The sequence below is a fragment of the Mixophyes fleayi genome, chromosome 2 (genome assembly GCF_038048845.1).
Source record: "Mixophyes fleayi isolate aMixFle1 chromosome 2, aMixFle1.hap1, whole genome shotgun sequence".
NCBI lineage: Eukaryota > Metazoa > Chordata > Amphibia > Anura > Limnodynastidae > Mixophyes > Mixophyes fleayi.
Genome location: NC_134403.1, coordinates 153,074,441 through 153,102,092, shown reverse-complemented (window position 1 = coordinate 153,102,092; position 27,652 = coordinate 153,074,441). Strand labels below are relative to the sequence as shown.

At 38.6% G+C, this 27,652-nt stretch overlaps 2 protein-coding genes across 4 annotated transcripts in view; both read right to left on the bottom strand.

Annotated features, from left to right (window-relative positions):
- The window catches only part of SH3RF3 (SH3 domain containing ring finger 3), a 358,548-nt gene that overhangs the window by 120,228 nt on the left and 210,668 nt on the right, over positions 1–27,652 (bottom strand). For all 3 annotated transcript variants that reach the window (XM_075200284.1, XM_075200285.1, XM_075200286.1), the window contains exons 2-3: positions 25,521–25,796; positions 10,935–11,030 (exon numbers count right to left, since the gene is read on the bottom strand). In XM_075200284.1, the coding sequence (XP_075056385.1) occupies positions 10,935–11,030; positions 25,521–25,796 (372 nt within the window). The remainder of the gene's footprint in view (positions 1–10,934; positions 11,031–25,520; positions 25,797–27,652) is intronic.
- LOC142141621 (uncharacterized) overlaps positions 1–27,652 on the bottom strand; it is a 939,875-nt gene that overhangs the window by 877,589 nt on the left and 34,634 nt on the right. The gene's annotated exons all lie outside the window — the stretch shown is intronic.

Here is a 27,652-nt window from a genome sequence, read left to right as displayed (position 1 = left end):
TCCTTAATGAATCAGGTCCCTCGTCTCTATCAAAGAATGGAAACTTTTACTAGAGATGCTCAAGTCCACCTGAACTTCACAGATCCGAGTACCGAGCTGGGCCGGCTCGGTACTTTCACCCGCCCTCGGTAGTGAAAACGAGGCAAAACGTCATCATTGCATTGTCAGATCTTGCGAGTTTTGGATTCTATAAGTACCGCACTCCACGGAGAGCCATTTCACAGAGAAACACAGAAGGGGTATCACGGTTCTTGCCAGTCTCTAGTGCAGTTGGGCACGGTTATATCTAAAACAGAAAGAGTAGAGGTGGCTGTTTTCTTAAAAGTCTTCACATTCTACTGAGTTATTGCTCACACAGAAACAGGTGAGGTCCCAGTGTTGTTGCCAGTCTACAGTCTACATGCCATTGCTCCATTGCTAATTGTCATTACTAAAATAGAAATAATAGGGCTGTCAGTGTTCTTCAAAATCAGTAGTCCCATTATACTGTGTTATCAAAATCGATTCATAGCAGTACACAGAAGACTAGTAGCACCAAGCAGATGCTGGCACCAGTCGAAGATCGTAATCCCTCTATGTCATCTGCTAAAGCCTATGTTAAAGTGCATAGTGTTTTTAAGTCAAGGAAACAAAAATGTAAAAAAAACACCTTTTACCTTGGTAAAGAAAAAATGCCTGTAATCCAAGCAAAGTTAACTGCAGAAAAAAATAAAATTGCCAACATGCCATTCTACACAAGCAGTGGGAAGGAAAGAATCAGGCCTTTGCATTTCTTTATGAGTGCTAGTTCTGCAACTGTCACTGAGGCATCTTCTTGTAAGGTCAGTCATGACCAAGCAAGACCTTGTCATTCTGACTCAAAAAGTGGTGCCCAAATACTTTTACGTATAAAAGCCGAGCTGGAAGAAAGCAGTAAGGCATTAGAAGAAAATGTATGTTCAGATTCAGAAATAACACAAATCCCTAAGAGGCTATCCATGAGTGCTATGTGTAAGCCTGACCTTTCTGATACTGTACCCATAAATAAGCCTCCTTTCAGCATTTCTGCAGATGTGTGGATGAGCAGCCCAAAAGTAGCTGGTGATAAACAAATTGAAAACGCCACTTTGGAATTGCAACAGGATGAGGAGGACATTTGTGTAGCTGACAACGGCGCTAATGAGGATGTTGATGAGGATGATGTTCTTTGTGTAAGCCCTGCACCGATGGAAGCAGTTCTTGCACGTGATAAGAAGAAGGCCAATGTAATGCCTGGGCATAAGACCAAAAAATCCACCTCTTATGTGTGGAATTATTTTTACCCAAATCCTGACCACAGTTGGCTAGCCATCTGTACCGTTTATAAAGCCACAGTCAGTAGAGGTAGAGACCTTAAGAATCTAGGAATCTCATCCATGTTACTGATAACCAATCCTTTGCAAAAGGAAGCAAGTATGAAAGCTGTCACCCAGTCGCAAAGCAGATAACATAACATACACCATGGTGACTATGCTAATATTAGATCTGCGTCCAATATCCACTATTAATGCAGCTGGTTTTAGACAATTAATTCAGGTCTTGTGTCCCCGTTACCAAATTCCATCGCTAGACCATTTTACTAGAAAAGCAATTACTCACCTATACCAGAAGGTTCGTAAAAATGTAATTATTGGGCTGCAAAATGCCATTCTACCCACTGTACACTTAATGATAGATATGTGGACAAGTAGAACTGGGCAAACTAAAGATTATATGACTGACAACCCACTGGGATGGTGATTCTCCTTCACCAGCAGGATTTGCAGCAGCATGTACCCAAGTACGTCATATTTTTCAGAGGCAGGCTACTCTGTGTATCACCGGCTTCACTAAGAGGCACTGACAATCTGTTACAAAAACTATGGGGTGTTATTGCAACATGGCTTATCCCACTTCGACTGTCCTCAGGACATGTCATTTCTGATAATGCTACCAATATTGTGAAAGAATTACAGCTGGGTAAATTCCATTACATTCCCTGTTTCGCTCACACAATAAACTTGGTGGTGCAGAGCTTTTTAAAAAATGACAGGCGATGCTGTCTGTGGCCCGTAAAATATTTGGACATTTCCGGCATTCGGAAATAGGAGATTGCAGCAGCTACAAGAGCAATTTAATTTGCCCTGCTACCAACTGAAGCAAGAGGTGGTAACAAGTTGAAATTCCACCCTGTATATGCTTCTAAGGATAGAGGAACAGCGAAAAACCATCCACACTTACTCCACAAGCCATGACATTGGGAAAGGAGGGGGAGAATACTTTCCATGTTGTGCAAGGTGCTGAAAACATTTAAAATAATCACCTGTGAAGTGAGTTCAGACACTGCTAGCTTGAGCCAAGTGATTTCCTTAATTAGACTTTTGGAAAAGCAGCTTGAAAGGAGGAGATTAAACATACTTAGCAATTACGCTAAATATGTCGGACTTGTAGATCAAGTACTTTATTCGCTTCACCAGCATCCAAGAGTTATCAAAATCTTGAAATCAGATCACTACATTTTGGCGACTGTGCTTGATCCTAGGTTTAAGAGCTATGTCTTCTCTTTGTTTCCAACTGACCCAGATCTCAAGAGATGCAAGGAGCTCCCGGTGAGCAAGATGACAGCTCAAGTGTTACGGCGACTCCTCCGTCAGTTTCTCAGTTAACTGCTGCTAGGAAATACCTTAGCTTTCCCAAGAGACCCAGGGATGATGCAGATGATTCAGCACAAAATTTTGACATCCGGTCTTGTCTAAACGAATTGACCAAAAAACATGACACCTCTGGCGTAATCCACCTGATCCTACTATCAACATCCAAAGGATGGTGGTGGATTATTTTAATAACAGTATAGAAATAAACACATCAGACAGTCCCTTTACATACTGGGAGGAAAAAAAGGGAGCACTTCAGCCACAAAAGTGGTACTCCTTGTCGCTTAAAGGTGGTTAGTTAAAGTGTGCATGTCCTTTTTAAGATACAACATAAGGGTGAGTAGGAGGGCCCAAGGACAATTCCATCTTGCACCACTTTTCCTTTTAGCTACCGCTGTGTGCCAATGTTACCTACATGTGCTATATACTGCAAAACTCAAAGACCCATTGATGATGCAGATGAGACAGCACAACATTTTGACATCTTGTCTGATCTACTGTAAAATAATTGACCAAAATTAGTGACACCTCTGCTGTAACTCCACCTGATCCTACAATCAACTATCAACATCCAAAGATGGTGGAGGATTATTATTAATTTTTTTGAAGAGTATAAAGACAACAGTTTTATTAACAAAGAACAACATTGCTTGCAGAAGTAATGTAAGCATGGATGTCTAAATAGACATCTATATGCATTACTCAAACCTTCCACTTTGCTGCTGTTTCATTAGTATTGCACAAAGTGTTTGTAAGTGTTTGCACTTTACGTCAACAGTACCGAGCTATATTTTAATTTTTGGGGAATTGGGGCTGATTTGAAGCTCAGTGATGACCTTGCATTTTGCTGTGAATTTCAATGGCTCTTTTTATTTCATTGTCTGGAACAAGATCCGATATACTCATGTCAGAGTGATCACAGCCAATTTTGGACACCTGGCGGATTTACCCTTGTGAAGTTTGTTTTCAATCATCCTTTCAATTGCTTCTCTCTCTTATACGTGTGACCACATACTTTGTTTTTCACTGGGTTCACCAACTCCAACTGTGTTATAGGAGTGCTCTGGGTGATGGTGATCTCCTCTTCTTCATCTTCCAAAGCTTAGTTTGCAGAGGCTGGTGACACACCCATTTGTTTTCTCAGGTCTCTTAGCTCTTCTTTAAACTGGACATATTTATTGACTTGCCTCAGGGCCTCCTTTGTATTATTCTTCTGAAGCGCAGTGTATCTCTCGTGCACAAGCTCTCTTAAATCCAGGATCTCATCCGGTAGGTCACATTTTAACTCAAGTACGGTCTCCTCAACAGCGTCTATATATGGTTTACATCTCTGTTCAATGCAGTTTATCCCAACATGACGGATTCCATGCTGCCCACATGTTCCGTGTCACAGTCTGTCTAAAGCAGATCTAATGCCACTCCAGTTGTAATATCCATTCCTGTATCTACATAAGTTTGGCAGTTCTTCAGGGATGAGAGGGAGATATCCAGAGAGGAGAAGGAGATTAAAGATGCAGCACGAGCAGACACGGTTTAATAATGTAGAGTTCATTGACAGCACTCTTAGGTTTAAGGCAGCTAAGGTATTGGTAGCTTGTTTTGTGGGGACCTAGACAAACCAAGCACTTCAGCAACAAAAGTGGCACTGCTTGTCGCTGGAGTGCTTGGTTTGTTAAACTGCACATGTCCTTTTCAATATCTTACATAAGGGTGGATGGGAGGGCCCAAGGACAATTCCATCTTGCACCACTTTTCTTTTCTGCCACTGTTGTGTGGAAATGTTTCTTAGATGTGCTATGAACTGCCGTGTGTTTGTGTCGTTGCTCCGTCGCTTAGCATCTAGCCAGCTCGCTGCAGTGTTTGTCCAAAATGGTATGAAAATAATATTGTGACCTGTGAGGTGGTCAAAATTGACTCGAAATTAGTGTTATTGATGTTAATAATATTGTAGAAACAAAAAAAGAGCAAAATTATGTGATTTTAACATATTTAAGCTATTTTTCTAAAAAATACAGGTCCAAAACCAAAACACGTGAGGGCGGTTTTTCCAAAACCAAAACACGAACTTAATCCAGATCCAAAATCAAAACCAAAACACGGGGGTCAGAGAACATCTCTAACTTTTACACATAGATATTGTATTTTAGGTCTAGAATCTTTTGAAAACTTGACATGCTTTCTCACTAAAGTTTTAAAAATGCCAGTAAATCACCTGTAATTAACTATTCATATCCTAATTGGCCATACACTGCTGATATGTTGACCCATGAAAAGCTCTTAACATGGCATGATAAACATTTGCTAATTATCTTTAATAATATGCATATTTGTTTCATGGCCGTTTCTTTATAAACATCCACTCTGGGGAAGAGTGCACATTGTTGTCTAGGGGGCCAGAGGACAACTACTAACGGCAATTAAGAAAGTGAAAATATGAAGAAGGGAAGGGAGTAGAGGGAGAGAATGGTGTCAGGGTGAAAACTCCTACCCCCAATTTAGTGGTGCCCTATGTTATTCCCCTGGACAAATATAAATAAGAATTTTGAACTAACTACCTCAATTTAACATGATACTGTTCTATTGAAATATTATATCATTAAGCACTCTCTGCCTATAAGTGTCTATATATGTTTACTACTTTACTAAAAAAAAAAGAAATGTGAAGGCTGTGGTATACTAATGAAAGAAGACACATCTCATATTTTACTATACAATCTAAACTAACTAGCCAAATAAAAAAATCTAAAAAAATAGAGTTACCTGTTTAGGAATGATCATTTCGACAATAAATAAATCTATTAGTAAGTAATATACTCCATAATATTTCTTTAAAATAATATCTTCTATCAACAAATCTCCTTTGGAATCATTAAAGTATTGGTAATTCTCGATAACTGCATTCTTTGCTAGATTTTTGCAGGCCAGATCGGTCCTGGAAAGCCAGCCAAGTTTTCTGATCCCAAAGATATCACAGTACCATTATCAAATACCCAAAGTAGCACAATGAATGTCACTTTTATATAATCAGCAGTAAAACATTTCACAGATTAAATGAGGCTTTAAATTGACATTTACTAAGATAACCTTTGGTAAAAGACAATTTGAACAAGTAATCACAGGAGTTATTGTCTGACAAGTCAATAAAAAGCCTCACACAATTTTAGGAGCTGTGCTTGATAATCTCAATTATGTCATTAGGGTCAAGATGAAGACGGTTATGATCAATATAAACGTAGGCTTTCTGCCACAAAATCCATTGCAATTCTTTTGAACCAACCAGTAAAGTGGAATTAATTAAAAGAAAAGTAAAGAACAGAACAGTAGCTTGAGGAAAAGAAAAGACTTGGTGCATAGCATCATTATGGGTAATTCACCATAACACTACATTTTAAGTTGGTGTCCAAGGGAACAATATGTGGAAATTACCTTTAGACCTAATTTAAATTGTATGAAATGTTCAGCAATGGATCACATGGGCAGGAGCAACTACCTGTACTAACAGCAATGGGAATTTCTACCGTTGCTGATACCTGGTTTCTTTCTATAAAATCCTTTCAATAACAATGCAGCATATGAATTGATTGGGTATTAGTACTTTGGATATTTAACCATAAATGCCTGAGTAAAGTTACTGGTGTTTAGTGAACTGATAAGCTTCCATGTCAAAATGGCTGCCCCCAAGTGTACGCAACAGCTGCACATTAAATGGGCTCTCTAAGGGCTCTGTCACATAGGGAAAAGAGCAGCTAGGTGACCCTAAATGTGATAGCCAGGTAATATGACATAGAGAGATTATCATTCTACAATTTTCCACTTACAAAGTTAAATCCTTCTTTAGACATTTGCTTATGCAAGAAAATAATTATTCCTTTTTTATATTTCTTTTTCAAGCACCAAAAGTGCCTTTGTGTCAGAACCCTTAGAATTGCAAATCTTCCCATTCATGGTTAAAGGATTTAATGATAACAACGTTCTGTTACAGAAACGTTACACAACGAAACATGTTTTTTAACATACGTTTCAAGCCCACATACAATTACATTTCATTGGATCACTGATTCCTCAGTTTAAGAAGGTTTTATTCTTAATTTAGTGAAGTAAAAAATCTTACAAATTAATTGAATTAATCAACAGTAAGAAGTGTTATGGCCCTTTACTAAGAACAATGAAAATACATCTATGAATAAATAATGTGGTTGCTTTTGACTGACATTATTGTGTCTGTATTAGAATCAGTGGTGGAAGTGGGGTTGTATAAGGTGGTATGCCATACCGCCACTTCTCCTACAGTCTTCATTGTAAAACTATCAAATTCCATTCCCTTACATTCCCATTATATTTTTCATACAGCCACCTCTAAATTTCTATACTGTCACTTCTAAATGTCCACTTCCACCACTGATTAGAATGCTGTTGCACTCCATGCTTAAAGGACAACTGTACCATTAATAGAGACTCTGACAATCAAATATTACCCTCTGCATTTAGCAAATAGGTCTAGGTCTTAATCAGATACATTAGCCTTAGAATCTGAGCTGTTGCTTGGCAATGCGGACGATGGAAAACAATAGAATAACCACTGGGGAGTGTTTTACTTTTATCTAGGTTATAATATTCTTTTGTGAACTGTGTTATGAAAGCAAAAAACACTGTTATTCTACAGGTCTGGTTAATAAGAAGGATTCCAATGGGCTAATTGGTCCACTTTTTGTTCAAAGCAATTAACTAACAAATCCTCCATTAATGAAGTCTTTTTCTGAAAATCTATTGTTCAGTACTTCATGGAATCAAAGCTCTGGAGTAATTATGTAGTAACAAAAGTGTCCTGGGTGTTGCAGATGGGGACCCGTGATGTTATCATATGAATGCTGGACCAAAAAATATATTTCAAATGAGTTAAATGGACACATGGTAATGTATTAGGAAAACATGACATGAATAACAATAGTTGTTTTCTTCCCTATGAGTGTATGTACAATTAATTTCATGTCATTCTAAGGCATATCTTGAAATATCAGTTTATGACTCAATTGGTAATGAGCATAACAACAAGTTCTTAAGAGCATCCTGTTAAATGTTTCCACTAGTGGGTGACTAAATACTTTCAACACGTTTAAATTAGGCAAATGTATATCTGCTTTATTCTAATGGGAATACAAGAATATACAACTATATGATCAATTAAGGTCTAACAGAGCTATAGCCCAGGGGCCTCGGGCATCCAGGTGGCCCTTCAAAGTCCTCAGCAGCATTATTGATCGGTCCGGGGGGCAGGGGAGCCCCCAGCCCGATCAATGCTGCTGAGCACTTTCACTGCAGTCATCCGTCCCCGGCGCTCAGTAATCTGCTTACTGAGGAGATCTCGCAAGAGTTCACTCTTGCGAAACCTCCTCAGTAAGGAGCTTACAGTGCGCCGCGGAAGAAGGACTGCAGTAACAGGTAAGCGCTTGGGGATTGCTCACGGGGGAATAGAGGCCCCCTTAGCCCAGGGGCCTCCATTCCCTTAATCCGACTCTGCTTGTTGGTGACATTCTTTTGTGTATTTATGTCAGTTGTGTGCCACAAGCATGGACATAAATGTGGTGTCTATTGTGCCTGGCACAGCAGTACAAACCCAATGTGAAATATGTATGAACCTGGCATTTAAATGAAGTCATAGGAAAAATGGTTAGTAAAATAATCATTTGATCTTGGAAACGTCCAATCAGAATTGTAGTGGGGAACTAACTGCATACTCTCTCTGTAACTCACTCACATTTGTGCACACTGGAAAGCAATGTAAGTACTATCAAAATGAAACTTCAACAACCTGACACATAAATAAAAATAAGTTTGCACTGAATTCATATTTAAGATTTTGCTGAACACTGAATCCTTGCTACAAAGGATTCAGTTACAACTAAATTAAAAAGCAGCTGCCTTAATGATAAAATCTTATCTTTATTTTTAACATTGGTAAAAGATAATGGTGTGTCCTGCACACTACATCAGGATTAGCCGAATCTCGAGAATTCAGATGAAAACAAGATAAAACATAGGGCCTGTTTTTGGCACATAAACGCCGATACGTGCCGCATTTCGCGCAAAGTCACTCTACGCAAGCCAAGACACAAACCGTCGCCAGAGAAAGCAACAAAGTCCAATTATCTTCAAGCCCAAAGGACCCTATTACAGAGTACGATTTCAAGATGAAACAGGGAGGGGAATGGGCAGATGCACATAGTCACTGTACAGTAAGGTCATGTCAAGCTCAGCAATCTCTGATTCAAGCATTGGGCATCTCAAAGGTACATGTTTTTCTGTGGCATCACTTGTACCAGCTTGCACCATTGTAGAACATGTGTTTGTAATCAGGTGCAACTGTAAAAATGTTATGTACAGTAGCCATTAATAACATCATAAGAAATGTATATTATGTGAGGCAAAAAAAAGAAGATTTTTTTAAAAATTTAACGTTTTGACATTAATGACTATATTATTAAAAGGTGAGTAATAGCTTTTTTCTGTGCACTCTTTTGTGACTGTATATTAAACACACTGTCTGTATTGGACATATCCTGCAGCGTATAGTCTGTTAGAGCAGAGCGAACCTAGACCCGTATTCATCAACAGACATATCTTTACATCCGACCTCATGTTGAATATGGACATGCATGCATATTATATTTATATATATATTTTGTTATTTTACTTATTAAGTGCACAATTCGTCATATTTGCGTACCTTAATAAATCAGACCCATAGAATCTAGATAAGGTGCCTAAAGGCAAATCTTGCCTTTAAACACATTGCTGTTTTAAATTTAGCTGTCAAAGTTGCGGAATATCAGCGATTTGCAAAAATCGTTTCTTTAATACATTTGCCACCAGGGTGTAGAAGTACTTGGGTGTTGCCTGCATAGAGGAATTAGTTTAGTCTGAAGAATTGTATTACTTTCCTTAAATATGAATTATAAGGAGAGAAAAGCAGAGAACAAAGCCTTATAGGACCTAAGTGAGAGAAGGAGTGGAGGAGAGGATGTACCAGAAGTAACGAATGATTTCTCTGTATGTTTTGTTCATTAAATATTTTTTAACACTTACTAACCACTGTACTAAGCACTAGCTCCATTGTCCTGTATGCTGGATGACATTTTAAGTAACTGGTAAGCTCTTTATAGCAAAATGTATTTAAGGGATCTGCGTCTCTCCTCCACCCTCATTACATCCTCCCATTCCCGGTTACAGGACTTTTTTCGGCTGCACCAACTTTATGGAATTCTCTCCCTCGCACAATAAGACTCCTCTGGTCTACAAACTTTCAAGCATTCTCTGAAAACCCACCTCTTCAGACAAGCTTATAATATTCCTCAACCACCCTCTTAACCTCACTACCTTACCCTATTACCACCCAATACACAGTTTCACACAAAACAAATATCCCCTGACCAACATTGTTGTGTGACAGGATCATTTAGCCTATGAGTCACTTTTACCTTTGCAGTCTGCCTGGGCCGAAATGCAAAATGTAGACTTAGCCTTAGGCTCATATGTCAAACTCCCATTGTCCCATAGATTGTAAGCCTGCGAGCAGGGCCTTCTCACGTCTCTGTTTTACCCAGTTTGTTTATTAGTTTACTAGGTTTGTCCCCAATTATTTATATAGCGCTACGGAATATGTTGGCGCTATATAAATAAATGATGATGATGATGACGATGAAGGGGACGATTTTCATGTAAATGAATTGTATTATGATTATATCCAGTAACTGTGTTGTTTAAATGAATCTGAATCTACTTATATATTCAAATGTTGCCAACTATGTATCCTGTGGACCAGGATCAGTGCCATTTGGAGCTCATGCTTTAGTGCTAACATGGTCATGGAATATAATGAATACATTAAATGAGCTTAGTGTTTGTGTATGGCTACATGGAGTAACAGTATAGAGTATAATCCTTTGCACTAAAAGTTTTGAAGGTAATAGCCACAGTAAAAACAAACCGTTTGAACATAAAGCTGTTCGGTTTTAATTCATGACCCTTAATATAATTTAGTAAATGTAATTAATTCAGCGTACTTGAGACATTCATATAAATACTGAGTGACAAGGCAACTATGTTCACTATGAAAGAGTAAGTAGACTTTAGATTGTATATCACCACACTTAGTTTACAGATTTTTCTTTTGGTAAAAGATCACCGTTAAATAAAATACATTAGCTACGACATTAAGATACATGAATGTGCATGTAAACCGGAGCATGGTAATGTTATTTCCTACCATGACTGTCATTTTCTCACCTCTACATAGAGAATGGGAAAAATTCCAATCTTGTCTCCCAACATTCCTTCGGCCCAATTATCATCCACACGTCTGATCACAGTTAGAATTTCATCCTGAAAAAAAAATGTTAAATGTCATCAGGTTACAGAAATACAAATACATTTTTAGTACCAATATATGTTTATGAATGTATAGGATAACAATTTATATTGTCAGTTTCATACAGATCAATGTCATTGTGTATGCGTGTGTGTTCAAAAAGTTAGGAAATTTAAATCCAGAGCAAATTGTGGTTAAAGTAAATGTTTTGTATCCAAGAGCAACCAATCAAATCTAATCCATTTGTCATGCAAGAAACTAAACAAAGCAAATATTTGGTTGCCATAATATTAGCCCTGAAATCACACCTCGCAAATCTGCCAGATTGGGTGGGGCCTTCATAATAAAAAAAATGATCCAAATGATTTATCGCCTTTAGTAAATTTGATTTGATCCAGATTAATAAAATGATAAGTTATTGTATTTTAATTTACCATGTTCAAGCACCTCATATGAAAAAGTTCTTGCCCAGATCTGAGATTTTTACACGCTCTGTTATAATGGCTGAAGATTCCCTAACATTACAGGGGTGTGACCAAGAAACTGCTAGCATCATTCAGCAGCTGTTAGTTTAGCGATCCTTCATGTGGTCTCTTGTCGGTGTGGATACAGGATATAATCTGCTACTAATAGTTTCTATTGTAGAATATAGATTGCACACCCAGAGGGCAGAATTAAATAACCAGTATGACACTGATCCCAAATGCACCATTTACTGCCATTGCTGTGACAGTCTACAGCATCATATTGAAAAAAATAAAAAAAATACGATTAATGTACTTTACAATAAAAAGCTCTAAGACCTTTCAACAAAGGTGTCTCTTGGGGTAGATAAAACTACAGTAACTTTTCAGAACAAGCTCTGCCAATACACGCCAGCACTCAGCAGTGCTCAGTAGAACTGAGCCTCAGTGTGTGAGGTCAAAAGAGAAGGTCTCTTTTAATCTTGCTCTGTACAGAATGAGTGACACAACACCATATTAACCTGCCTTTACTTGTAGTTTAGAAGATAACAGTCAATAGCCACCCACTGCCAGGTAATCAAAGGCAGAACAGAGCCTGTTAGACTGAGGACCGACACATTTTATACATGTCATCCCTGAAGCTGCTTCCACTATTTTTCAATATATTTTCTTTTCACTTGGAGCATTTTCCTCTGTGGGGGTTTTCTGGTCTCTCTGCAAGGGACCTACTCTAAAAGTAATACACTCCTCTGGATTTATTACTTTTTTTTTTGGTAGATAAATATATCTCTTGTCAGATAAACAAATGTCACGTTAAAATAGTGCTACTGCAGTTTAAATAATGTCAGTTAGATAGCTGGAAGCAATAGGCCAATACAGTTAACCTTATCTAATAGGACAAGGACTGATGTGAATGACTAAGTATTCTCTATAAAGCGGTACAGGAAAACATGCAGGCCTGATGCTGAGTTGAACATATGCAAGTTTGTGTAGTGTAAACTGGGCAAATTTGCATTGTATATACCTGCAAAGAGCACAGACACATAGACGCTAATGAAAACTTGCATGCATCTTGCACTTGAATCTCCTTTCGACTGGCGAGAAGGAAGGGAAGGGTCATGCAAAAACAGGCCAAAATCAGCAAGAGCATGTTCATGCAAATGCAGCTCGTGCAGACCTGCAGAGACATACATATTCGCCTGATAGGAGGCGTATCTTTTGCACATTGTAGAGGGCAAGTGCAAGTACACACTGATGACTTGGCGTAAGTCAGGTGCATACGTTGCAGATGCAGAGTTGAAAGCATCTCTAGATGTGTACAGGCTCTGCATATGGACGGAAATATGCTATTTTTGCATGTACCTTTTAAAGGAAAATTACTTATATTTGTGACCAAAAGCATGTACACCAGCACACAATCTAGATAATTGATACTAATGAATAAAATTAATATTTATTGAAGGTCAGAAGAGTTAGAGTTGGATAAAATACAATAGAAGTTATATATAGGAACACTTAGTAATAAGAATAGATACAGGGAAGACTTAGAAGCAATACTTAATATATGGGGCCTTAATAATGAAGCCCAATATATTAAGTATTGCATCTAAGCTTCCCTGTAGCATTCGGTATTTACTAAGTGTTCCAAGAGAACTTCATTGTATTTTACCAAGCACTAACTCTTCTGGACGCTGCAAGAAATATTGAAATTGATGCAAAGTTAAAGTGAATGCTTTTCTGAAAGTGTCTGTGTACATTCTTTTTTGGACTATCAGCATCCAAGCGCATTGAAGAACATGCGGTAAACTCTTAAAATTAACAAATATTTGGGGTCACCTTATTTTGCATGTATAAATGGTGGGAAGTTGCACCAAGTGAAGCTAATTTTTGTTAAAACCACAGCTATTGTTTGCACATATTACTTCTACACCTATACACATTATTGGACATTACTACTACTAATGGTATACTCACAAGCACCCTAATAAAGACCATAAGTGTTGGTGGCTCATACTAATAGCACTGGAGTTCCATTGCACCGCAGTGGACAGTCCCAATCTATTGCAGGTAGAATAATAACACAATGCGAATCTTGGCTTTTTGGATAAGATCAAGTGTAGTTCTGCCCTAGGAGAGGGGATGCCATTCCGCAACAGGGGAAACTACCTTGGTCCAGGCTAAAAGCCCTTGGTTTGAGCCCGAGACACCCGGGACCTGGGAGGACTTCAAAATGTATGGTGTATGGTTAGAAAACCTGCACTGATGCATGAGTAAAGGTACTAGAGCACTATCCACAGGGTAACAATGCAACAATCTTTATTTCTTTTCCCTGGCCTTTTGGTTGGGCCATAATTTTTTTTAAACCCACTAGCTATGAGACTGGGTCCTCTGAACACTGTTTTAATTTCTATTTATTTACATAGCATTTACACTTTTTCACTTTTTTTGTTTGACTTAAGTCTTTTTTGTTTGTCACTTTTTGCGGTGGAGCCCTGGACCATTATGGGTTACTATAGTCTTCTATATCCCATTAGAGGCCAAAGGAGAGCTTGACAAAGGAGAGCTTGAATACCCTTATCCCTCTCTGGGGCCGTAAGGCTCCTGGGGCATGGGAAGGAATGTGGACCTATTGTGGCAAAGGCTCGTAGTGCCAACCCTTTATGCACTGTAGGATTCACATGTCCTATATTGTGAGCACACACCTTGGGCTTTCATTCAAGATTAATAAAACAAAATAATAATCTTGTTGCTAATCTTTTTTTATTGGCTTTTTTATTTTTTAAGCAATTTTTATATAAATTTACTGCATGCCTTTGGAGGAATTAGGAAGGGAATGTTAGGCACAGCCAAATTTTTTGAGTGCCCACCACTAATTTGTGTCTGCACAGTCGCAGGTTAAGATGAGAAATTTGATTTTGCTACTCAATAACTTTTAACTTTTTAAGCAAAAGCCATTGCAATACGGTTTAACCTATGTACTTTAAACCACTTTCTTAATAAAAGGTGGATTTTCACCTTAGAGTGATTCTTTTTTGCAGACCAAGATTGGTTTTCATGAAATATCGTCCTTCTTTGCTGTGTTCCTTAATGCTTCAATTATAAAACAGTCCCTACTGGAGAGAAGCTTCCCCCCCCCCCCACCAGCATGCTACTGTCATTCTGCTACTACAATGCATTACTGTGGAAACGGTCTCATGTGGTGAATTGGTTGAATTAGGTTTTCTCTACAGATAGCACTTTGCATTTTGTCCAGAAAGCTGTATCATGATCGGGTAGCAATTTTATTTCCTGCATCTTAGCTTGATTACCCTGCCTCCAACTCTCAATTCACAATCTCCAATAGAGCTATAATAGTTATACAATTCACAATTGTCATGTTAGATAAAAGCATTTTAAGGCCAGAAGTCAATACATTCAAGACTGAAACTACCAATTTCAAACACATTGCAGGGGAAAATTATAGAATACATTGGAGTTCCCTTCACTTCCCCATATCCTAAACATTTAAAGTGTAAGAAGATAAGACAAATAGCTGCTAGCACCAGCACACGCAATCTTCCAGGAAAGGGTGAACATCTGCCAAACATTTCTATAAATCACCTCCACACCAGAAAGATAAACTCCTAGCAGCACGGAACACGTAACAATGTGTATTACAGACCTGTTCGGGAGCTGTTTCTGTTTCAGCCTTGTTCCTTTTATGCAGCTTATGGAAACTAAAGATGATAATTGCAAAATGCCAGCAATAGCAGTAATGTCCAGTAGTATTCCACCAATAATGAAAATGGCCAATAACATGCAAGCAGAAAGATCAATGTACATGTAAAAAATAATGGCACTAGTATTGCCCAAACATATTTCAGCAAAAGTAGTTTCCAGTCATATGATAACAGTGACTGTAATTGCCCAGCAACATGCGAGTAGAAGTAGTAGTTCCCAGTAATACACCAGCAATAAAAGCAATGTGCATTAATAACCCACAGTAACAGTAGTAGTGACCAGTAATATCAAATAAATAACACAATGTGTCACAAAAACAGAGCTATCGGACCCTGGGGTCTGTCTAGTTTGACACTACGATACCAGGAGGCACGGAGTCTAATGAGGCAGGTTGTCTTCGCCAGGGACCCCCATAAGGAAGTATAGACTGTGTGGCCTCTGCCCCGCAGGTCGCTGCCCTCTGAGAGAGTGCTAGAAGAATTGGGATGAGAGAAAGGTGGGAGACTTCAGCCCTGAAAAAATACGCTGGGAGAACATGGCAAGACATTTGGAACAAAAGTCTGCAGAGGAAGGAGCTGCTGGTACCTGGATTCTGTGAGAAGATAGTCTGCAGACTTGAGAATACTACTGGAACAGAGAGCTGGACAGTAGGACGAGATAGTCTGCTGACTTGAGAATACTACTGGAATGGAGAGCTGGACAGTAGGACGAGATAGTCTGCTGACTTGAGAATACTACTGGAATGGAGAGCTGGACAGTAGGACGAGATAGTCTGCTGACTTAAGGATACCACTGGAACAGCGAGCTGGACACTAGGAAATGAAAGTCTGCGGACTTGAGGATACTACTGGAACAACGAGCTGAACACTAGGAAGTCATAGTCTGCGGACTGAGGATACCACTGGAACAGCGAACTGGACACTAGGAAGTGATAGTCTGCAGACTAAGAATACCAATGAACAGCGAGCTGATAACAAAAGTGGTAATAGAAAAGTAATGAATAGCTGCAGAAGCGTTACCAGAACATTGGGAGCCACGTCTGAGCACTAGCTGGAAAGCTGACACAAAGAACAGACACCATAATGCTGTTTCAGGTACTTTAAATATCCTGTTGGCGGTGATTGACAGGCCAATGAATAGAAGGAGGAGTTTGTAAAACAAATCAGGTCTGCGAATCCAGGATGGCGGCTGGTAGCAGGGATCGCGGTGCTCAGCGCTGAAGAGAAGCCAGTGTTTCTACGAGCTAGCACCTCTCCTATCACTTGCAAAGGACACCCTACCTGCATCATTTGGCTTGTGGAGGGAACATGGAGGAAGGGGGAAAAAAGTAATATCATTATGTCCTTGCTTACAGTGGGTATAGGAGAACCGAATATTAGACGTGAGACAACAGTTGGGAACCCTTGGTTAAGCCTTAAAATTTCATGATCAGTATACGAGAGCAGTGCATCATGAACAAAAGACAATGCAAAGCCCAATCTGATGTATAACACATTCTGGTGAATACCATGCATCTGGTAACCACTATAAAATAAACCATTCTAGTGACCTGTATACAATGCAGAGGTTATTCTGGCATAAGTATAAAAGACAGATTCTTTGCTGGTGACAGGGGCGCACACAGTATTTTTAAGGGGGGGTTACCCCCCCACCCAAAAAAAAAAAAAGCGAGAGAGCAGCAGTTCCATTTCGGCAGTACTGTACTATACAGCAGCTGCGGGGCTGTCAAAGAAGCATCCGCGGCGGTGCTGTATACAATACAGCACTGCCGCTGTATAGTACAGTGCCGCTATGTAGGGGCACTTCTTTAGTGGAGGGGAGGGGTTTCTGGAGACCCAGAAACCCCCCCTGTGTGCGCCCCTGGATGATCAGTGAACAGTACTGAAATTCTCATGGCTAGTATACAGTTCTCCATTCTCATGTTACTAGTATACTGTGCAGATAATCTGTATTTAGTTGTTAATATATATTACATACTTAGATTGTATCTATGTTAAATGTATATATCTTATATATCTATTTACCTTTAATATATCTCTCTATAGGGTCTATTTATTATAAGGTGGCGATATCATAGATTTTCTATCGCTGCACACTGTAGTCATAGTAAATCTAATATTCCTACAATTTAGCATTAAAATGCACTTTATCTATCTATCTATCTATCTATCTTTAATATCTATCACTATTTACCAATCAGAGTGGTGGGAGGTCTCCACACACTGATTGGTGAATAGCTGGAAATATCAACAAGTCAGAGTGTATCAAGCTGTCAAACCTTTTCTCCAGTTCACCAACAGTGTGAAACTGCAGGAGAGCCAAGTAATTAATTAGAATTTCACCAGAGATCTGGGGCCTGCAGACCACACACATTAGGAAGTAAGGGGAGCTCATTTACGAATGGAAAAAGACTCCCTAACTATCTCTATTTTAAATGCAAATTACCCTGTACCTATTCCAATACAAATAGTCACTTTTTGAGCAAAATGTATTCATAAAGAAAAATGTTCAATGGCTGCCAAAATTGTATGTCTATGTTTTAGTGCTTTGTGGTTTTATACATGCTCTTGGTGATAATTTACATTGCCTGTTATGTCAGGGAGTGCATGAATATCTATGTGTTGTTTAGTAAATGGAATAGACTACATCTCAGTGGGTAGGCAATTTTATCAATGAAGTTGAAGGTGACAGGGGAACAATCAGGATACTGCCATGAAGTCCACTAATTACTAATTAAGCCTCTGTGTACTAACTCATACTTACCTACTTTTGAGACCAGCTTTTGAGACCAGCTGTCCGGGAGGGGGTCCGTCGAGGGGACGTGGCCACGCGCGATGTGCCGATAGGCTCCGCCCCCTGTCAATCGTAGGACATTCTGGCCAATCGTAGCAGGGGGCAGGGCCACGATGCCGCAGTTAGCCCCGCCCCCACCCCCACCATCTACAACAACGGCTAGATGCTGGTTCCGGGATTTTTGCCTGCTCTCTCGGGAGTCCGGGAGAACTCCCAAAAATTCAGGAGTCTCCCGGAATGTACTAACTGCAATTCAACCATACATAATGTGAAATTCATACTAGTCTGGATTTATATAGGTATTGATATGTGTATTAATATAAATATGTGTATGGGGATAGATAGATGAATTCACTTACATTTTCCATACTGCTACTTCTAAATTTCCAGTTCGACCACTATTTGTGTATACATATATATAAATGATGTTGTACTTTATCAGTCTAAATTGCAAAATGTTTTATCTGTATTTTCCTCCTTTTCTCAGCATATAATCCCCTTTTTTTAAAGCTGGTTACTTGCAATGTAGCAGAATATAAGAAATAAAAAGATTTAGAAATATCTATTATTTTATTTAAAAAAAAATAATGTTTCCTTTCACAAATTAAAAGGATTGTACACCCTCACAAGTCAATGCTGAAGCAAGACTGAAAAGAGTAAGGAGTGTTCACTGTTGTAGAGGTTGGTATATTATTGGTTGTGAACTGCTCAAAATCAATCATATGTCACCTTCTATTGTCACTTTCTATGGCAGTGTACAAGCCCTCCCCTATTCAGATCCGCTGTTGATAGCTATCAAAAAGCAGCATGGGTAAGGGAGAGTGAATAACTCATTAAAACCAATTAGAAATAAAATTACACCAATTTAGATTACAAAGGAAGCTGGCAACATACATACACAGCATTATTGCTAGCTTGCTCTTGTAGCATGAAATCATGCATTATACCCAAAAAAACACAAACCAAATATACAGGATCATTTTTGGGAGCGTCAAAGAATCCGGTAATTGTGTATCTCCCAAGTGATCGTGAACCTGAGCACTGAACAGTCAGATCTCTCCAACATGGCCAACCATGAGCACTGAAGCCAAACAATAGAAACAGTTTATGTGCGGTCTGGATTAATACATTTGTAAACTCAGGGCGTAATTTACTTTTGTTTTGCACAAATACAACCTACTCTACAGCCTTGGTAAATGCCTCCATAAACTAGGATTGCGCTGAGTTGTGCAAAGAGGGAGAAAAATATGAAGTTGCACAATGTGCAAAAATGAAAATTCACATCAAAAGTCCAACCTACCACTTTATAATGACTTTCTTTAAATAAAACTTTGATGGTTTTCTCCTAAAATCATTCTTGGTTTTGTGTCATTGGACATCCAGACTGTCTTTATTGCCTAGAGCAGTTTTTTATGTCTGAAGCTATGTGTTGGGCTATGTGTTGGGCACCTGGAAATGACAATCTCTACAACTGGAGGGCACAAATTTATCGATGTGAACTGATCTCTGCCAGCTCAGAACTGGAGAAAACATCACATCTTTTTAAGCAGAAATGGCCATGCACCCTTCAATGCAGTAATTAACACATACTTAACAACTCTCCCGAAATGATCGGGAGACTCCTGAATTCCGGGTACGTCTCCCGGACTACCGGGAGAGCAGGCAATTCTCCCGCATCCTGCACACTTCCTAATGAAGTGGGCATATTGTGAGCCTCAATGACGCGATTCTGGGGGAGTCACGTAATTTTGGCCCCAACGTGACAATTTCCCAACACTCGCCCCCTTCTGCTCTCCATTCACACCCCCCTTCCGTGATCTCTCAGAGTTAAAAAAAAGAAAAGTAGGTAAGTATGAATTAACATCCCTTTCCATATCGCTATCTTATTTTAGTCTTCTCACTTTTTGCACTGGTCTGAAAACAGAGGTGCACCAGAGTGCCTACACCATACTTTGGGAGGAACGCCCTTACTATGCCCAACTCCGATCATCATGTTTTGTGTTACAGGTCCAGTCAGTATGGACCTGGCAATTACAATGGGCATATTCAAAATAGTCGTTTGAGCTGTAAAGTCTCCTTTCCTTAAACCTGCCTTGTCATTTAAGGGACAACATTATGAAAACATGTTTTTTTATTTCCACCTTATGAAGGGCTGGGCACCAGTTATGCACACATGTTGAGCAAGAGAAACTACATTGAAAGCAGCCGATAATGCCACTTCTAAAGTGATGTTCAGGCCATTCGCACTGTGACAATCCATAAAACTGGGAACGCTTTCAGGTTTGTACTATATTCACCTCGTGTAGTTCACACCAATGTCTTGTAAACACAATTGCATTTATTTAATGACTTAAGGGCGCTCCCATATACATAAGAAAAACCATAAATCAGTGCATAAATAATGTCTCAGTTACCTCTATGGACCCATTGTTAATACATTATGTGCCATTCAAATAAACAACTATACATATATACATATATAGAAAACATAGAGGAATTACAGCTATACAGGTTAACCAATAACATAATTGTATAGAATGAAGCCTAATCATAACTGCATTGTAAATACTGTGTATCAAATTAATCAATCTATAATTTGTTTTGTTTCTCTGTAAGTTAAATGCAAATGACTTCAAAGCAGAGCCCTGCTCTCAAATGGCCTGTGCTTATTCTGTGGCACTGCACACCCCTGTGTTACTAGATAACATTTGTCACCTTTAGGGAAGTGAACAGCTTGAAAGACTTCATGGGGTGAGCTATATCATGACATAAGGGGTGGTTTCTGTGTTACGGTGCTGGTAGTTACAGGTCTGATAGTCAAAGCAGGCCTGTACACGACCAGATGCTGAGTCTACTAGGTTCAGAATAAGGAGGCAAGACACAATGTAGTTCTTCAATAGTTGATAAAACATATATATATATATATATATATATATAAAAATGCAGAGGATGATATGCAGATGTTACTTAGCCACGGCGGAGCGTGACAAGGTGATAAACACAATAGCAGTCTATTCACAGCACAGATGATAATATGCAGATGTCAATTAGCCACGGCGGAGCGTGACAAGGATAAACACAAAAACAGTCTTGTTATATGCACATGAACAGACTTGCAGCAGGCTGTGAATCAGTAGAGGCACAATAGAGAGAAAACAAAGTCTTTGTAATATGCACAAGATGATACTTGCAGCAGGGAAGTCCCAGTATAAGTGCTCCAGCACTAGGTAGAGAACTGAAACTCATACACAGGAAAGACACAGGGTCAGGATACACAGGAGTCCAAGGAATCAGGCTAGCAACAAGTTGCACTGACATTGAGCAGATGTCAGTGCTGAGTTTAAATAGAGCAGGTTAGAGTGACCCGCCCTGAGGGTGAGTCATGTGATGCACAGAAAAACAGAGCAGACAGGGAAAGTTACAAAACCTGGTCAGGATTGTTACATTCTGGCACCGAGAGAGATTTTAGGGAGTTGTTCACAGCTTGTGGTCTTACACAAGGATGATGGCTTGCTGTATCTTATATAAACAAATATATTACAGTTTCCAAAATGCAACTTACAATTAATATAATTAGTGATAAACCCCACATTCATAAATAGCATGATCAAAGGCAGCCCATGCGTCAAATAAAGCTGTCTGTCAGGCAGAGAAGGTGAAAATCTGTATAAGTTCAGCTGATACACTAGACCAATATTGTTTGGTATCTATAAATTTGTAAATTTGTATTGAATTTATTAATAATAAAATTGGGTCTGTGTGACACTCCACAGGAAAGTTAGTTCACATTTTAGAATTGGATATTAAATCAGGGAAGATGCAAACTTGTGGTTGTTAAACAGTGTCATAGGCCCCCTCTGGAGACCACAACTCCCTGGAGGTGGTGTCGAAGTCAACAAATTGGATAAAGTCATTTCAAATAAAATCGAGCAAACTTGGTTGTCTTTGTCTGAAAAGATGCATACGGTACGCTACGGCGTACAAGGGCACGCTACGGCGTAAAAGGGCGTACGCAGCTACTACATGTGGCAGCAACAGTATTTGGTCTTTTACCATACATTCGCACAAACACGCATACTTATAAAATAGTACACATTAATGGTAGTTGCAACACATAGTCAGTTATGTCGAAATATAGTAGTATTTATGTGTTATATTAAAGTTACATGCACATTAGTGAAATATACGGAACAGGTTGAAGGAATCATATCATGAGTGGTATCATAATAAACCTCTTAGCATTTCCTTCTGTTTGGTTCACTCTGCGAAGGAATCGCAGAGTGCATACGCAAGTTATGAATGATAGGGAATTATGAAATACTTAAGACTAAGGAATCTTGGCGGGAAGAGCCAAGCATACCCCCTGGAGAGATGACCCCCTCCTTTGGATTCCTTAGGATGAACTAGCCAATGATTGACAACCCCTTGGACCTTCCTGAAACCTGGACCAATAGAAGCAAGCTATACCATCTTCATTGTATTACTGTATTTCTGTGTGCATATAAGCAGCAGCTTCACATCTAGTGTTCAGACATCTTGTCCCCAGACTTCATGATTGAATGACTGCACACTGGATCCAGAGCGCCTGCGATAAGTAACGGCTGTATTTATTATCACTTCGCTTGAACATATTATACTACTTTTTGCGAATAAATCTTTGTGCGTTGGAAACACAAATCGAGGTTCGACAATCGTTATTGGTTAGCGACAATATGCACTTAACAGTGGAGAAAGGTGGAAAAGTGTATTTAAGAAGATGAGACCAGTTACTAGAAATTGACAGTCTTATGGGAAATCAATCATTACTGATAACCTGTCCATCTTTCAAGCCAATTTCCCTTGGCGCAGATTATATCACTTGTGTGTAAGTTATAATCTGAATTTTATCCATTTCTTTTACATGTTTTGCTTATGTTATGTCAACATTTATTAATTGTTTTTATAACCTGTAAGCATTGTACTTTTTTGTATATTGATCTAAAACTTAATAAGTGCTGTCCTTATTGCTCTAAAAAATTTCACTGCCCAAACAGATAAATTGCTTGACCGTGATAACCTTTTAATTGCTGAGCTGTGAATACATTTGTATACCAAGCCTAGTTAATGCTGGCATGTACGTTTGTGTCATAGAGCCTCGAGGGGTTAAATGCTAACCCTTTTGATTGCTATTGTGTGCCTTACTAACCTGTGCGTAACAATTGAGTGCTTATTGTGTGCCAGTGTGGGACAGTATTTTGGGGTCCTAGTGCCCTTATTCAATAGGTGGTGGCAAAACCGAAGTGAGTGAGGTTGTGTGAACACTGTTTTGGGGCGATTTGGCAAATCTGTATCCTGTGAGATAGGTGAGAATAAGACTGAGTGCTGGAATCATGTGTAACCCCATACAGTAAACACTTCCAAGTCACGAGAGTGCACAGTGCGGTTTGTGACTGGTAAAGGTAGCCAGGAGAGGTTTCCAGACAAAATAGAGGTGACCTATTGTGTGACTGGTTGAAGATATCATAAGATATTAAATGAGAGCGTGGCCAGAGGTAGCTCTCTCTCTCTCTCTCTCTCTCTCTCTCTATATATATATATATAAAATTAGTCAGATCATCAATCAAACAGAATTGGATTATTTTGTTAGAAAAGTGTGTATATATTTCTGTTTGATTGGTGATCTGACTATTAGCGTGCGTTAAATAAACAATTGCATAAGGATATATAATTATTTGAAGGGCAAGCTAACATGTCAATCTAACTATTCACGTCTTAATTTATATAACATTTTGCTGTAATTAGCAGCATTATACTTTCTCATCACATAGAGTTTCTTATAGTGCCCTGCTATGCAATTTTATTTCATTCCCTTCTACTCTCTTGCATCTCATGTACAATCCACTTGAACAGCAGCTCAGCTTTTGAAAGTTTTTTCCAATTAAAACTTCTGCACTGCTCATTGTATTGATATCGACCTTCCTAGATAAGATTTGTCACTAAACCATGTGATCTTACCTTGCCTTATATCTGCAGTGTACAGTAGTTTTGTTTAGCCTGTTTGCCTCTATGGGGGGAATTCAATTTGGCGCGTTAGTGCCAAAAGAAACTTGGCACTGTTACCGATATTACGGTAATATGCGCGTAATTACCGCTAATACGGTAACTTCAATACTGGCTTTTTCCTTGCAGCTCCCTGAACTGCAAGCAGAAAGCAGGGTTAAAATTACCGTATTGATGGTAGTACATTTATCGCGGCGCTATTCTGGGGAGGAATTGGATTCCCTATGTTTTCAGTCTCTTGGTATTTTCAGCAAATTGTCATTCTTCTTTCATAATATTAATTTCAATATTTGAAGCATTGGTATTATTATCTTTTACAGTATATAATTCCAGGCTATCTGAATAAGACATAAGCTCATATTGTGCTGAATGCTTCTTGCCCACTTTTAGAACTTTAACCATCAGTTTGTATGTACATAAATGGTTGTTTTTCTAGGATATTGTCATCAAATATCTTGTATTTTTCAAGTATCTCCACCGAATACCGTGCAATTGCAGTTCAGCAAAGCTAAATATTTGCAGACTATTTAATTCTTTTCTACAGGACAAAATTGACCATTTTAGACTTCAAAGTAAGAGCTATAAGATAACTGATGCTGGACAGTTCCTCAGATTATCATTACACAGACTGACGAACAAATCAATAAACTTTCAAGAAAACAGTATGTTCCAGGCATGTTTTTCTTCATTTTCCAGTCTGTTTTAATACAATTTTATCCCACCTACTGCTATAAGTTGACAGCTAAACTGTTGCATATTTTTGTTTCCTGAGTTTTACAAAATAAGGGTTATTTACCAAAGTGCAAAAACACATTATGTTTTTTTCAAGCACAAATGAACAATAAAAGAACACCCACATTCCATTTTTGGGACCTAAAAATGTAAATTGTTGAAAGAGTACAAATGTATCATTAAAGTCCTGCGTACTAACACTTTAGAACCACTTTCTTCATTCATTTAAATTTTTATTTTTCATTAATTATGATAGAGGGACCACAGAACTGTCTATGTCACTCTTGTGTGCATGAAAGTTTGTGTGTGGTTGGTACACAAGTCATCCCACTGAAAGTATAGAATTACCAGCAGGTCATAAGAATCCTTAGGATCCTTGGGATGAAAAAAGCTCTGTAGCCATCCACCTCCATAAATATGTGCTTTTCATCCCTTGACCCACAGTTAAATACGTAGTCCATCCTGACAAAATTTTGTGGAGCAATATGAGTAGCACGATGCACCTAAACCATATTTAATGCTGTTCTGTCCAGCTCCACCCCTCAGACAACACAAATTTTTACATCCCCTGTTGACGCCACTTTAATATCACAAAATAGCATATGTTCTGCAGAGGTGCATTTTTTACTTACATAAATGACCCTTAATATCTCTAGGTACTATTTTTATAGCAGAGCTGAAAAGCTGTTTGTCACGTTAAATCCATACAGCATGATCTATAGAATCTTACTGCAGACCAGATTCTTTTTTCTTTACCTTGGTAAATGTTAAGCAGTCCTTATCCTGATCTTTATCCTTGATTTCAAAGTCATAAAGTGCTTTGCCCTGTGGGGGAGGCTGAGTAAGAGGCTTTATGCACTGGATGTAACTTGCTGGAAAGAAGCCACGGTTTCCATTTAGCTCTCCGTGGTACCAGTTCTCATCCACCTTCCGTCGCAGAATGATGATGTCACCCTTGTTGAACTTGAGATCCCCAGGTTCCTTTCCCTCATAAGTGTACAGTGCTCTTCCACATGGCAGTTGAGAAATATTCTGAGAAAGAAAGGAAGATGAAATCATTTTAAATATATTTTAACATGAGGCACTTGAACAACTTACAGAGAAATATGAAAGCTGGATAGCATAGATTCCAATTAAATTGAATGTAAATGTAATATATTCTTAGTTCTAGCATTATTTATTTCTAAAATTTGTTCATTTTTATCAATAACATGTGATGCAGATTAATAAACAAGGTGATCAAAGGAAAATATGAAAATGCATATAAAACAGTAGCAATACTATAAGCAACCACGTGGTGGCGTAGTCCGAGGGGTATAACAGTCGATCTGATAAACAGAGTATATATACAAGGCGAGCCACAATTAGTATGTGGAGGGCCCCAGTGCACTGCTTTGCCCAGGGGCCTATAATGCTGTTAAGACACTCCTGGCCCAAGTATCTGAGCAGAAATCTGTATTACAATAGCTAGGGTTGACAGTGATACCCATTCTTTCTTAAGTCAGGACTCCACTTGTCAGTGTGCCATTGCTCTAAGAACCCCAAAAAGGCAGTTAACAATACAATGTACTGTATTTGGTGCCCTCCTGACAGTCAGGAGGGCACCAAAAACCCTTGGTGTCCAAAACCCACAACTTGCACACCGTTAGATTAAGATAACCAACTCCATTGCATATCTTACTACAGCAAGATAAAATGTGGTATATCTGTGGACCTATTTGTATTTAAAAAGTATATATATCATACAAAAGTTCATTTCAAATGTGGTTTGGGGGACTCTTCTTAAAAGCATCTCAATTTCAAAAATGAGAGAAATTAACCAACCAAACCATATTTAGTCAAGGTTTAACTTCTAATCAAATAAAAATTAATTTGCCTTTTAATTATTTTCCTATGAGAGCTTTGGGTAGACTGTGAAGGTCACAGTAACTTAATTAGATTGAGTCCTATCCAAAGATACTGGTAACTTTTGAAACCTTTTTCAAGTTTACACCAGGCCCATGGTTAACAAATGTAAGATCTGAAAGAAAGCTTAATTTTTTTAATACTTTATCAAAAGCTGAACTTTGCTCACTATGATGCCAATCAAGAGTAATTAAACCAAGTGATTTACGATACAAACATATACAATAGTTTTAAGGTAATTTATACACTCCTTTGTATTATGAACTATTGACAATAATGCAAAGCTATATGAGAGATAAACAATATGATAATCAACACATGATCAGGAAAAAGCCAGTAGCAACCAGCAAAGTATTTATAATCCCATTCTATTATTTTTAATTAATGTCCTTTGTTCTCTAGATGTAGAGAGCTAGTGTAGCACATTGGTATTGTTTTTGCCTGTTTGTTTTTGCTACGTTAGAAGTAAATCTGGTAACTATTTGGGCTCCTTACATGACATAACAGGCAAAACAAGGATTTTTCTATGTGTAAAATAGGATCATACTGAATTTACAATATACAAGTACTACTAATACTTTTCAGGGCACTCATAAAAAAAGAGATCACCGAAAAGTGGCACAGGGCCAACCTCAGCTGCCAGTGTAGATTACAAAAACTGTTCTTTGTATGTAAGTATGTTAATCCCAGAATGATTCCAATAAAAGATAGAAAGTGTTTCTTCAAATTGCACAGGTCAAGTAGGCTTGTTAAATCCTTTTATTTATCCAGAACGTACTGGTTAAATCTCATTGTTCTGAGGTGTAGATTAGCAGTAGCACAGCTCGGCTCAGAACATGGTCTTTAGTAATTGAGGGAATTGATTTTCACTCGTACCTCACGGGTTGAGAATGGTTCTGCCATAGGTCAATGCTTGAATGCACTCACATTTATTATACATTGATGTTTAACTAGATCATGTTCAATTCAAGGATAAAATAAGG